Source organism: Micromys minutus (assembly GCF_963924665.1).
Source record: "Micromys minutus genome assembly, chromosome: 15".
Taxonomy (NCBI): Eukaryota; Metazoa; Chordata; class Mammalia; order Rodentia; family Muridae; genus Micromys; species Micromys minutus.
Genome location: NC_137984.1, coordinates 7,995,809 through 8,008,766, shown reverse-complemented (window position 1 = coordinate 8,008,766; position 12,958 = coordinate 7,995,809). Strand labels below are relative to the sequence as shown.

The following is a 12,958-nucleotide window of genomic DNA, read 5'->3' as shown; positions in this document are numbered from 1 at the left end:
ACATACTCATGTCTACAATATTAGCTTTGCTGTACTGTTCTCATAACGGACTCTTCTTCAAATGCCATTTTCTGTGAAAGTGAAGTTGAGCTTTCTAGTCAAATACTGAAATGCCACTGGTACCATTTTCTCATTTACTTGTCAACTATTTTTAATCAGATGCTCATTATTTGTGGAGCATTTAAGCTTCTTGCAACGACCTGAATACATAAAACTCATGTCAGAAACAAAGTTTTTGTGTTAATAACAGCCTTTGTGTACCATATTGGCCCTTGCTGTTTTGAAAAATGACATGACCAGTAATGGGGTCCTTACATATGAACTTTTCAAAACTTACCAGACATGTGAATAAATGTATTGATATAAAATTTTTGTCACTATTCTCATCTAAGCATATAATTGTGAAAGATGTTCTTAGATTTAAACATTTATATATCTTATAGTTTTAAGCTGTTTTGGCTTATTTGCTGGAAATCTATCATGTATGTAAAATTTTCATTTATGGTTTTCTACCTTGTGCTGGGCCATCAAGACTCCTTTAATGTATCAAAAGTCATAATTTTGAACTCAACTTACAAATGCACAGGAATTAAAGAACCAGATATTATGCATGAAGCAAATCACATTTGGGAGTTGCTAATCTCACTAAAATAGAATCCCCAAAACATTTGTGGATTATCTGTTTCACAAGCAAGAATTTATAATTGTGGTTCAAACACTGAACATATGAACTTTCACACCAATGCTATTTAAATTTTATCCCTCACCATGGCCCACCAAGGCTCAAGTGGAATCTTTGAAGAAATGTCAGAATAAACAGAAGAGGAAAATGGAGAGGGGTGCTGAGAAGTGGTCTTATGAAATGGCAAGGCTATCAGAGACAAACTTACAGCAGCTGAGGTTCTTTCATAAGACATGCCCAGGATCCAAAGCCCAAGATGGTAAAAAGATCTCTACTCCCAAAGTTAGTGAGGGGCTATCCACAGTTGACATTTGCTGAGAAAAGGAGTTTTGTTTTCAAGTTTGGAATAGCTTTGTTAATAGTCCCACACTCTTGCACATAAGCACATACACACAGCACTAAATGGGTTTAACAACCTACTCTTAAAGATGGAATCAAGAGAGAGAGATTTCTTAGTATTCTGTGTAAAATAGCATAACATTTTCTATTCTATTGCCCATATTTTGGTCACACTATTTATTATTAAATACAGTTTTTTTCATTATTTTAAGCAAAACTCAGAAGTATTGTTTGATATATTTAAATATTTGGGTTTCTTTTTCTCTTCCCATTCAAATTCATTATATGCACAGCAGAAACACTGTTTTGGTACGTAATTTAATGTTATTTATTTAGTTATCTATCTACTTGATAAAAATGAACAATTTTGATAAATTAAAACATTAAAACATAAAATTTATATCTGACAGTAAAGAAACTATGAAAGAAAGAAAACTCATTAAAAATAAAAATTCTAAATACATCAATAGAAAATATGAATTATTAGAAATTCAAAGTATTTTAAAATGCTTCAATATTTGATTGGAAATAATTAAGAAAGATTTTTGTGAAAAAATATAAGTAATATAAAAGTAAGGTTAAGGAGATAAGAGATCAATCCCTGAATTAAAATACTTAACTATTGGAATTTCCTAAAGTAATGAAGGAATTAGAAAATAAAAGATACCATGCAAGAATAATTCCAAAACTGAAAAGCTACTAAATACTTTAAAACTAAATGAAACACAAGTCTACCACAATTCTTACATAATTATAGAAGCTAATGCTACAGGTATATTTTTATGCTATTATACCTGAAAAATATAAAATATAACTAAAATATGGCATGGACTCAATACATGTATTGTCAAAGAAAGTATGAATATTTAGCAAGACTATAAAAACTTGATTGAGTATGTTAATTCTCAATGATCTTAATTATCTGTAGAAAAAGAGAAGGTAATATAACATTTAAAATATTAAAAAAGCATAATTAACTTGCATAAATTTTAATTTAAAATTACTTTAGACAAATACAATCCAAAGAAGATATAAAGTTTCTGGAGTAGATATATAGATATAGATATAGTACATATAATGATCTCACACATCACTCTATTCATGCTTTGATAAGTAAAATATTTTCTAGCTGAAAACAAAGAGAGGAATATGGAAAAATGAAAATAAGTCACTTAAAAATTTAAGGAAGGTAAATGATATCAGCACTTCAGTTGTTGGAAAAAACAATCTCCATGCTTATTATCAATGAAAGAAAATTTATAAGATTGATAGAATGTGACTATTGATAAAATATTTGAAAATACTTATTAAATATATATAGAAGTATATCCATGCCTACAGAATGGAATTTAAAAGTAACTTTACAAAGATGACTATAATTGTCATCTTGGAGGCTTACTGCTGCATCATCTCACCCTTTCTGAACTGTGGCATATCTGGTTCCAGAGAGCGGCTGTGGACCAAACTCCTCTCCATGCTGACTGATTCAAGCTGGCTTCTCTTGGCTTCTGACTGAAATGCTCTGCTTGGCCTCATGCTTACTAGGCTTACCTTCAACTCAGAGATCTTCTTACCTGTGTCTCTTGTGATTAAAGGCACATCTGTATTCTAGCCAGGTAACACAGACCTGGAATGTCTTGGAACATTCCAATCTTCTGTGTCGATCTCATTCTCTGGCCCATCCTGTATTGACCTGTGTCTAACTTGTTCTCTCTGCATTCTATCTCTGTAAAACTGTCTCTGTAAAATTGCCTTACAACTTTTCAAACTGAACTGTCATAAACTCTACTCCACAGCCCTGCCTTTCAACTGACTTGACTTAAGACTCATATGCCTCTGTCTCCTGAGTGCCTGTATTAAAGACATGTGCCAATGTGCGAGCAGAGCCAGTATTAAAATCATATGCCACCACACCTTGACTTTAACTTTTCTTTACCTGAAATTTGCTCTATACTAGGCTGGCCTTCAACTCAGAGATCTTCTTGCCTGTGTCTCTTGTGATTAGAGGCATATCTGTATTCTAGCCAGGTAACACAGACCTGGAATGTCTTGGAATATGATCTCTTGCCAGAACAGTCATGCTGCTGGGTTAAAAGTCTATGTAAGAAGAATTAACTTTCCATCACAACGTATACCTTAGAAAATCAGTTTGAAAAGAAGAAATGTTTATTTTGACCCACAGTTTTTGAGGTTTAAGTTCAATCATTTGACTCGAGTGCTTTTGAAATTAATGATATGGTAGCCTCTCATAGTGAGGAGTAAGTGGTGGAGCAAAGCTGCTTACTTGGTGGCCAGGATAGAAAGAAGGAACCAGTATATCTTCAAATCATTCCAACAATGATCCAACTTTTTACTCTCTATCACTTTCCAATGCCATCATCTTGGGTACTAAGTCTTTAATACCTTTTTTATTTCAGATCCAATCTACAGAAAATTCAATAGCCAGTCCATTCCACTTTGTCAACCTCCTTGGAGTTTCATCATGATATATATTCCTCTAGAGCTGTTTATCGGTTATTAATTCTGAAGAATTGTAATTCAAAGGGAAGTTTACAAGTTAGCTCTTTACAGATTATCACATGTTCAAATCTCTGTGAACTTTACAGAGCATTTCCCTAATGCTAGTGGATTTCTTTTGTTCTCTAAACAACTATAGCTATTCAGCAGAAGTTTCCTCAATTTGTTTTGGCATAAGACATTTTAGCTGTAAGATTAAAACTGGAATATAATGAAAAATATCAATACATGCTATGAGAAAAATGACCTTCAAACAAGAAGTGTATCCAGGTAAAATATTAATTGATACAAAAAGACAAACGAACACTTGAGACTTAAAATCATAAACCTTTTCTTAAGGAAGCAATGGATGACGTATTTTGCATAATGAAAGAAGAAATGAGATAAAAAAGACATGAGAAATGCTCAAGAGAAATTACTCTTGACACTTACTTTTAATAATTGTCAAGATAAATTGTACTTGAACTAGTACAGTAGGGGAGAGAAACTTTAGTTGAACTGACATCAATTTCAAGTTAAATAGACCTGGAAAGCTATTGAGTTCTTGAATAAAGACTTAAATAGTATTTTCTACCTCATAATAGTGAAGACAAATTGACCTCAACACTATTTATACAAAGGGTAGCAGATTATAAATGATAGAAAAGTGCTATAACATAGCAGAGAGGTAAATCAATGTTATCAGTCCATCTGAGTTTGTCTTATTTGTCTCTTGCCAATTATCCATAGTAGGTTCACCATGTTCTCAGGAAGGATGAACTTAACCTATAACAATGGGCTGTCATTGGCCTTTACAATCACAATGTACATGTTTGATTTCAAAACTCTCTAAAAGCTGGGTACTTTATACCTGGAAATTTATACCTGGAAAGCAGTGAGGGAAACTGTAAGATTGTAAAAAGTCAAATCTCTAGAAAAATATAGGTCAGAGCCCATCTAAACATTATTCTACATAGAGTTTAAAATATCTGGAGTGAATATTAAGGTCATCTTGGATGACCTTAGGTAAGAACATTAGGTAAGAAACTGGGCATCTTACCTAAAAGGATCCAGTTATGATCAGTCATATGTCATATCTATTTCTATTCATCAAAGGTAGAGGCTACCAGGGAGCATTTCAGAAGAGGGAGAAGAAAGGCTGTAAGACACAGAGGATCAGGTCAGGGATTCTACTGTGAGACAGTGACTCCCAGTAATGTCAAAAGCCACACACATGAAGTCTCACCAACACAACTGCCAAAACATGAGCTGAACAGGAACAACACCTATGACAAAGCAGATGGGGAGAGCCCACAAGTTCTCACTCCTACATAAAGAACTAGAAGTAAAGAACTGATCACCGAATCAGCTCTGTGGGTACAGCCTTGTCTCGGAGACTTTAGTTCACTCTTTTAAGCTTTCTTGACTTCTAGTTAAGTTATTAAGAATGTGCTATGAAGGTGAAAGAATGAGAAAGCAACAATAAAATTCTTTGTTCATAGAAAATTACAGTTTTTCTTCAAATCCTAATACTATGCAGCTATAATATGTCAGCAAGTGCATAAAAATCACTTGATATCCTATATGTCAACAATTAACAAATGAAACGAGTAGTTACAAGCAAAATGCAAATTACAGTAGTGCTACCGAACTGTGAGAACAGGGATGAAGGCAGCAAAGTGACTACAGGGTAAATATGAGGAAAGAACAGAATTGGTGGGGAACCCAGAGAACTAACTGGAAAGTTAAACCATACACATGGGTGTGAAGAGTCAGTATGTTTAGATGTAAGCTTCTACAGACTCAGCTCTCCCAGCTCTCTGAAGGTTATTTTGGGAGGGAAAATAGCCAGAAAGGACACTATAGTGTTTAAAAAACAGAATCTGAGGATTAATACATTCTAAATTCAAGATTTATGATAATTAAATTGATGGAGAGACTGTGGTGTTAGCTAAAGAATAAATGGAGAAGTGAGAGGAACAGAACCCAGAGCTGAAATAAACATGGGCCTTTGACTTCTGGTAAAAGAATTTTAAAAACTGTCCACATGTAAGACGGACAAAATCTAGGAAAATGGAAACACTAAATGCTGATAATGATGTGGAGCAAAAGAAACCAGCATTTGTTGCTCAGGAGATTTCAAACAGTCCAGCCACTTGGAAGACAACGTGGTAGTTTCTTGCAGAAATTCATATGTCTTTCCCATGTAATCTCCAGTTTTTACTAAAATAGTTGAAATCTTTTGTCTACATTAACCCAGCACAGCAAATATTTATAACAGCTTGTTTTTTCATAATTGCCTAAGCCCTAAATCAGTCAAGAAGTCCCTCAGGTGATTGAATAAATAAACTAACTGTGATTTCATTGATTCACAGACAATGAAATGCTATTCACTATTAAGAAATTAGCACCTGGGTCATGAAAAGAAAAAATAACTAAATGTGTAGTGTTAAGTAAAAGAAGCTGGTCTGAAATATCCATCTACATTGGCAATTGTATCCTGTATCACCATTGCCGGGATGCAGAATTGTCTCAGAAACAAAACCAGCCACAGCTTCCATCCATTAGGACTGTGACAGGGACAGCACGTGAGACAGAGAAATGCCTGCACAAGGCACTGACTCTCTGACACGGGAGTGGCAGGTTCATGTCACCAGTCATTTGCTCAGCCCACAGACCCTGTGTCAAGATGAACACAGTGAAAAATGAGACTTTGCATAAAAATAGTATTCAATATAGGTTCACAGGCTGCAACAAATCTAACACCCTGGCCTAGAGTGTTCACAGGGAGAAGATTATGCGTTGGAGAGGGGGGAACACTTTCAGCTCACTTTTTTTTCCCTCTGAACCTAAAACTACTTCAAAAAATAAAGTATGTTTGTGATGGGAAAGAATTATTAACTGCTGGAACAAACTTCATATAAGGAAGAAATTACTCTCATAACTCACAACTCAGCTCAGCCATAAAAATATTTATATGGTCATAAATTTTATACCATTGATTTAATCAAATTTTAGAGAAAATTATGCAAAATTGTTTAGAGAATTCTGTGGCCTGAGCGCATTCTTACTCACACCTTCCAGGGGCACATTTGGATAAATAGTTAAGTGATAATATAATCATGCAAATATAGCGAAATATGGATAAAATGAAAATAAATACCTTAAGAATATCAAACAAATGGATATGATTATTTTGCAGGATAATACAGAGAGATGGTAGAAAATAAGGACAAAGAGTACTATTTGGTTATTAAGTTTATGGAAATAAACTCTATGCCAATAGGCAATAAAATGAGTAATACTGAAAGGAAAGAAATGAGATATAGTGCCTGCCATCAATTCACTGTGGCTCTGATAATCCTTGGTCATCAGAGTGCAGCACTGTAATTTGACCTGTGTTCTTTTCCAAATGCGCATGTGGAAATCCCAGCTCAGAATACCACCAAGTGCAAGTTTATTTGGTAATACAGTAGTTCAATCTGATCAGTTAAAGTTACTTTGGTCTGTATAGTTTTTAAGTAAGCATGAATGAACTTCTGGTACAGAGGGAGTATTTGAACACAGCCCACATGATGGGCATTCTGAGAAGTCAGAGCAGAGATCAGAATCACATTTGTGAGGCTGGAGAGCGCCAAATATTACCAGGTCCCCTCACAAGTTTGGGCAAATATTTTCTCTTTTGCTCTGAAGAACCATCCTGATTATATCTTGACAGCAGACTTTGAGCCCTCTAAGATGAGACAATAGATTTCCCAATTTCTGAACCCATGTAGCTTGAAGTGGTCTGCTACAGAAGTCCTCAAGAAATACTGCAAACAGTATGCTAGGAAAAAGAAGTAGGCTAGTGAGACAGCTTAGTTGGGGCAGTGTTTGCCATGCCAGCATGAAAACCCAGGTATAATCACCAGAATCCACAAAAATGGGGGACACAGACCATTCAGTCCAATCTAACCCCCGATCTCAAGCAAAACACTTTAAATTTAGAGGGAAATCGAATGCACCATACAACATATTGCATTTATATTAAAAAACTTGCAAAGTTTGTCTTTTAACACCCTGGCACTAGGGAAGAAAGGACTAACTTTCCCCAGTGAGATGGCAGAGCAGGTAAAGGTGCATTGTTCCAAGAGTGACTGTGGATGTTTGAGCCTCAGAAATCATGTGGTAGAAGATGAGAACCAGCTCCTATAAGCAGTCCTCTCACCTCCTCATCTATATGCATGCATACAAACACACATACACTCACACACACACACTCATAAACACACATACACACACACTCACACACACACATACACACTCACACACACACACAATCATACACATATATATATACATACTCATACGCACACATACACACTCACACACACACACTCAAACACACACACATACACACACTCACACACACATACACACTCACACACTTACACTCACACACACATACACACTCACACACCCACACTCACACACACTTACACTCACACACATACACACACTCACACACACATACTCACACTCACACACAAACATACACACACTCACACACACTTACACTCACACACATACACACACTCACACACACATACTCACACTCATACACAAACATACACACACTCACACACACTCACACTCACACACACACACACATTCACACACATGAAAAGCAGACATTCTAGAATAGTGTCTTTTTCTATGGGTAGGACTACTTGTTTTCCTTATCACAAACATGTCAGAGCTGACTGGGCGGACTGACGATATATTTGTGTTTTGGCTTCCCAGACCCCTTCATTGTTGCATCTGTTACCTCTACATTTAGCTATGTTTGAATGGAGTCAGGTGATCATGACAAGACTCACCTCCCTCCAATTTTATCAGTATTAAGAAGATAAAGGATAAATTATTGCTGCTGATCAAAGGAGATCTTGGGCATAAACTCTCCCTACACAGATGATTCTATGCAGTTCTTCCTGAAGCTGTGGAGACCATTACAGTGGTGTCCTGAGTGTCCAATAGCAAAGGAATTTCGCTGCAGAACTCCATGACAGCCACATAATTAATGAGCTAACCAACAAGTAGATTCTCAGAATCACTCTGGGCCCTAGGTATTGTTTGAAAGCAACAAGTATCCCCCAACAAACGTGTGCATAAGTGTTTACTAACTTGTTTACTTTTACATGGGAAATAAGCCCTGCTCCAACCGCTGAGGAGCATAATACAGATGGCCAATATTTCAGCTTCATAAAAGTCCTCTCTCCCACTCTTTCAGATGGATCCTCCTACTTGGAAATAATTTCTGTGAGAAAAAAGGAATTACTGAGAACCTAAGATAACTGCATTAGAAATCACTGTGTTTGCCTTTGGTCTTTCATAACCACACATTTTCTAATTCACAGCTATTGGTCTCACTCCTCCAGGGCTAGAATAGCAGTAGAGAAGAGAGAACCAGTCATGGAGGCTCTATAGGGACCAACAAGACCTTTGGAGACTTATCAACCTGACTTTTTCATGGTGGCGTTTATGGCATCTCAAAAACACTCTCTTGCATAATCTCCCTCAGCAGCATCCACATAACTATTAGTTTACATGCTTTTTTTGTATTACTTTTATTTCTTCAAAACCTGGGAATATGGGGCAATGTAGATTCATCTATTATTGCTCTGCTAACAAAACTTCTGTTCTTCTTGGAAAACATTAGGAAATAGGCATAGTCAACTTTCTCACTACAGACCACAAATTGCTTCCCAAGTTTTTTTCCTTTGGGCCCATCTTCTGCAGCAATAGACTTGCCTCCCAAGAGACATCAGCACATTTTTTCGGCCAGTTAACAGGTGGCTTTGGCTGTGGGCTTTATTTTGAAACTTCTTAAGCCCCAGTCAATCGCCAGCTCTGTCTACAAGTTTACAAGGAATTCTCAAAGCTTTTCTCCATATCCTTGGGAAGAAGAGAAGCTGTCTTCTGAATTTTTCCCATTGCTACCTGGAAGATGGTGATACCACAGCCCAGATTTCTCCAATTGACTCTACCTGTTAGTTTCTGGGATCTCTAGCTATTACTTAATCTTTAGTATTTTCAGTGGTAGTCAGTGGCTCGCAGTCACAAAACAGAGATAAAATTGTCTTCTCGAGGTGTGCCAAGGCATATAATAAGCACTTCACAGTAGAGTGAAAGTAGTTTTCTTCTATTATCCCACGACTCAACACCACCAACAATGACATAATCCAGTTCCCATGCAGGTCATCTCTCATGGCTTGCTGAGAAACGGAATGTACTTGATGCATTCTCTTACGCCTTCTTTGTCTATGCACCATGAGAACCTTTCTGTGAGTGTATATGATCAGTCAAATCCATTCTGTACCACCCAGTTCATCTGAAGAGCTGTGAATTTATATTCTCCATCCTATAATTTGCTAATATTTTCTAAGGAATTTTATGAAAAAATTTATAATAGAACTAGACAATATTAACGACAATGATTTGTTAACAGTTTCCCCCTAGACTCAAATACTATGCATCTTTTTGTTTTGTTTTTTCTTTTTTTATTATCATTATTATTATTTTAATCTTTTTTATAGTCCAGTTGTTATCCCCCCTCCCAGTCAGCCCTCTGACTATTTTGCATCTCATTCCTCCTCTCCTCCCACCCCCTGCCAGTCTTCAAGAGGATGTCTTCAACCGCCCCCCACTCCCACCAGACCTCCTACTCCTTGCTCATCTTAGTTGGACCAACTGACATTTAATATAAGCAACATGAGATTTTTAGGATTTTAGTATCTGCAGGGTTCTAGAACCAATCACATGTATACACATGGGACCAACTTTTAGTAGAAAGAGAAAAGACCAAGTAATAGTGTGTATTACTATGAAAGTCTTAAAAATTCCTACCTTAAAAATTAGCTTCAACATTAAAGTAAATGTAGTCAAGTTACAATTCAGTTTAAAGAACTAAAATATGTGAAAAAATAAGTATTTTGAAAGAGAAAAAAAAGGTGAATCAGATTTATAATGGCACCAGTTTCACCCAATGATATGGTTTAAATCATTGAGCTCATGATGTTTTCAAATCCCACAATGAACTTTTAAATATGATATAGTTCATTTAAATCATTAGTATTTTATCTAAATGAAATTAATAATAATAATAATAATAATAATAATAATATAATTTAACTGATAGTATTATGGTCAGTCAAATCTTCAAAAGAATAATCTATATGCACATAATTACATAAGCAGTTAAGTGCCTATAATTCACAGTAGAAGACACTAAGGAACCTACCTCTTCAAACAAGAAATAGAAATAAGTTCATCCCAAATAAATCGGTATCTATAGTCTTTCTCATCCTTACAAATTACCTTCTTGCAGGAAACAGACCTTATCCTGACGTTTAATATTTCAATGCACCGATCTTGGTGGATGGAGAATGGACCAGGATGTATGGTGACATCTGTGACACCTGCCCCAGACTGGGCTCCAGAAGACCATCGATACATCACAGTCTCAGGGTGTTTTCTGGAGTACCAATACATAGAAGTGGCTCATAGTTCCCTCCAGATTGTCCTCGCAGTAAGTGTTGACAACTAACCACTCCTTCTAGTGTTTCTGGAATTGTTTATTTCTGGGAAAACACAGTGTGTACAAGGACTGTATGTTGATATGGAATAGGGGGGGTATTCTGGTTTTCTGATTAATGGCATTTATAATAGGAATTTGCTGGGTTAAACCATTCTTAGCAAACCTGTGTATGCTGTTTTTCATCAGGAATTAAGAGAGAGCCTTTAATATCTTCCAATCCATAGATATTTAATTATTTCCTTGGTAGTAGATTCCTCTGAAGATTCTAAAGAGACCATATGAAAGGTTTTCACGTCTCAAGTTTGTCCTAACTAAGAAGAAAAATTTCAATATGTAATATGTATGTACTCTTAGCACAATTTTTTCTTCGGTTTGTATCTTAATTTTTTCTAGATTTCACAGGTTTGTCACTTTTTATCCTCCCTCATTTTTTCAGACCACTTCTTACTTTCTATAGAGTGTACCTCTAGGCTTTAATGCTCTCATATTTTAACAATAAAGAACCCTTCATTTATCAGGAGCAGTGAGGTTATAAATGTTAACCTTTGGTTAAATTAAATTCCATTTGCTTACGTTCCACAAACAAATAATTTCCATTATTAGGACAGAGATTCAAATAAAAATAACTCTTCTTGAAGACATTTAGAAAACCTAGCTAGATGATTCTGTGATATTTACAAAGTTGAAAACTTGCTTATACAAGAATGCATATGTCTGTGTGAGATCATAGAACCATATACATTTTCTTTAGATTCTATGTAAATTTAGATTCTATAATTCCTGTGCACAAACTTAAACTTGTTAGCAACAAGTAAAACTAGTTGTTTTGTTTTGTTTTTTACCTTTCTTCAGCTACTTACTGTGAGGGTAATATTAACTCAGAACTGAATGATAAGGAATAGTAAGTTATATATAAGATGATTTCAATGTCTCTAAATTTAAAAAATAAAACTTTGTACCACAATAAAAGATATTGTAACTGAAAATGGTGGCACATGAGCTTAACCGTAGCACTCAGAACATAGGGACAGGAGAATACAGAACAAGGTCCCAAACAGACAAGCCCACACAGAGAAATCTCAAAAACAAAAAAAAAAAAAACATAAAGAAAGCAATGTAACAAAAAACAAAGGAAAACTTGATTCACAAAATGATAGTATGCTGGTAGTAAGCATTTATAAACCTCTATAACAAGGATCATAGAGAGTCAGGGTGGTCTGCATATCTGGGAGGCTACCTCGGGATTTTGAGTTTAAGGTAATTGTGGGCTATATCCCTAGACAATACCTCAACAATCAGAACCCAAGCCAAACAAAAACATTTCCTGTGTGTGTCAACTTGTGCTTCTGTTAGTGGCTTTACTTGTTACATAAGAAACAGGGCTAATGGTGCCACCCCCAGCCCAGTGGTCATGAATTGCCATGTCTGACATGATAATAGATGTGAAGGATCACACTAGCACACCCCTGCACAGTAGGGCTCATCCCTGTCTCTCAGTCCCAAAGAAAGAATTTTAAATCTTTGCAGAGAACCCTAGTTTCTAGGAAATCTGAATGGTGTTCTTTCCTAAAGTATTTGCATTTTTAAATCCAGATTACCTGAACTCTATTATGTCTTGGCATTGTAGAACTTTTTGCTTAGACACTGCCCTGACAGAGCAGTAGAGGGAAGTTCTGTCTCTGAAAAACCATAGACGGAACATGAAATGGGGTTTATTACTCAGCTTTTGAATTACTGAAGATTGGGGAAATCATAGATACAAGCCAAAGAAAATGAAGGTGGGAGACGGGCTAGATAGGAGAGAAATATCTATGTCTTCTCTAAGAATAGCAGATTTTCCAGGAATTTGCTCACCACATCTTGTC

General features: G+C 35.9%; 1 protein-coding gene across 2 annotated transcripts in view; it reads left to right on the top strand.

The window, feature by feature from the left end:
• NKAIN2 (sodium/potassium transporting ATPase interacting 2) overlaps positions 1-12,958 on the top strand; it is a gene marked incomplete at both ends in the record, with an annotated part of 975,028 nt that overhangs the window by 803,220 nt on the left and 158,850 nt on the right. The window contains one exon of one of the 2 annotated variants that reach the window (XM_080929353.1): positions 10,884-11,084. The exons of the other annotated variant lie outside the window; for it this stretch is intronic. Coding sequence (XP_080785479.1) covers positions 10,884-11,084 — 201 coding nt within the window. The remainder of the gene's footprint in view (positions 1-10,883; positions 11,085-12,958) is intronic. 2 annotated transcript variants of the gene reach the window in all.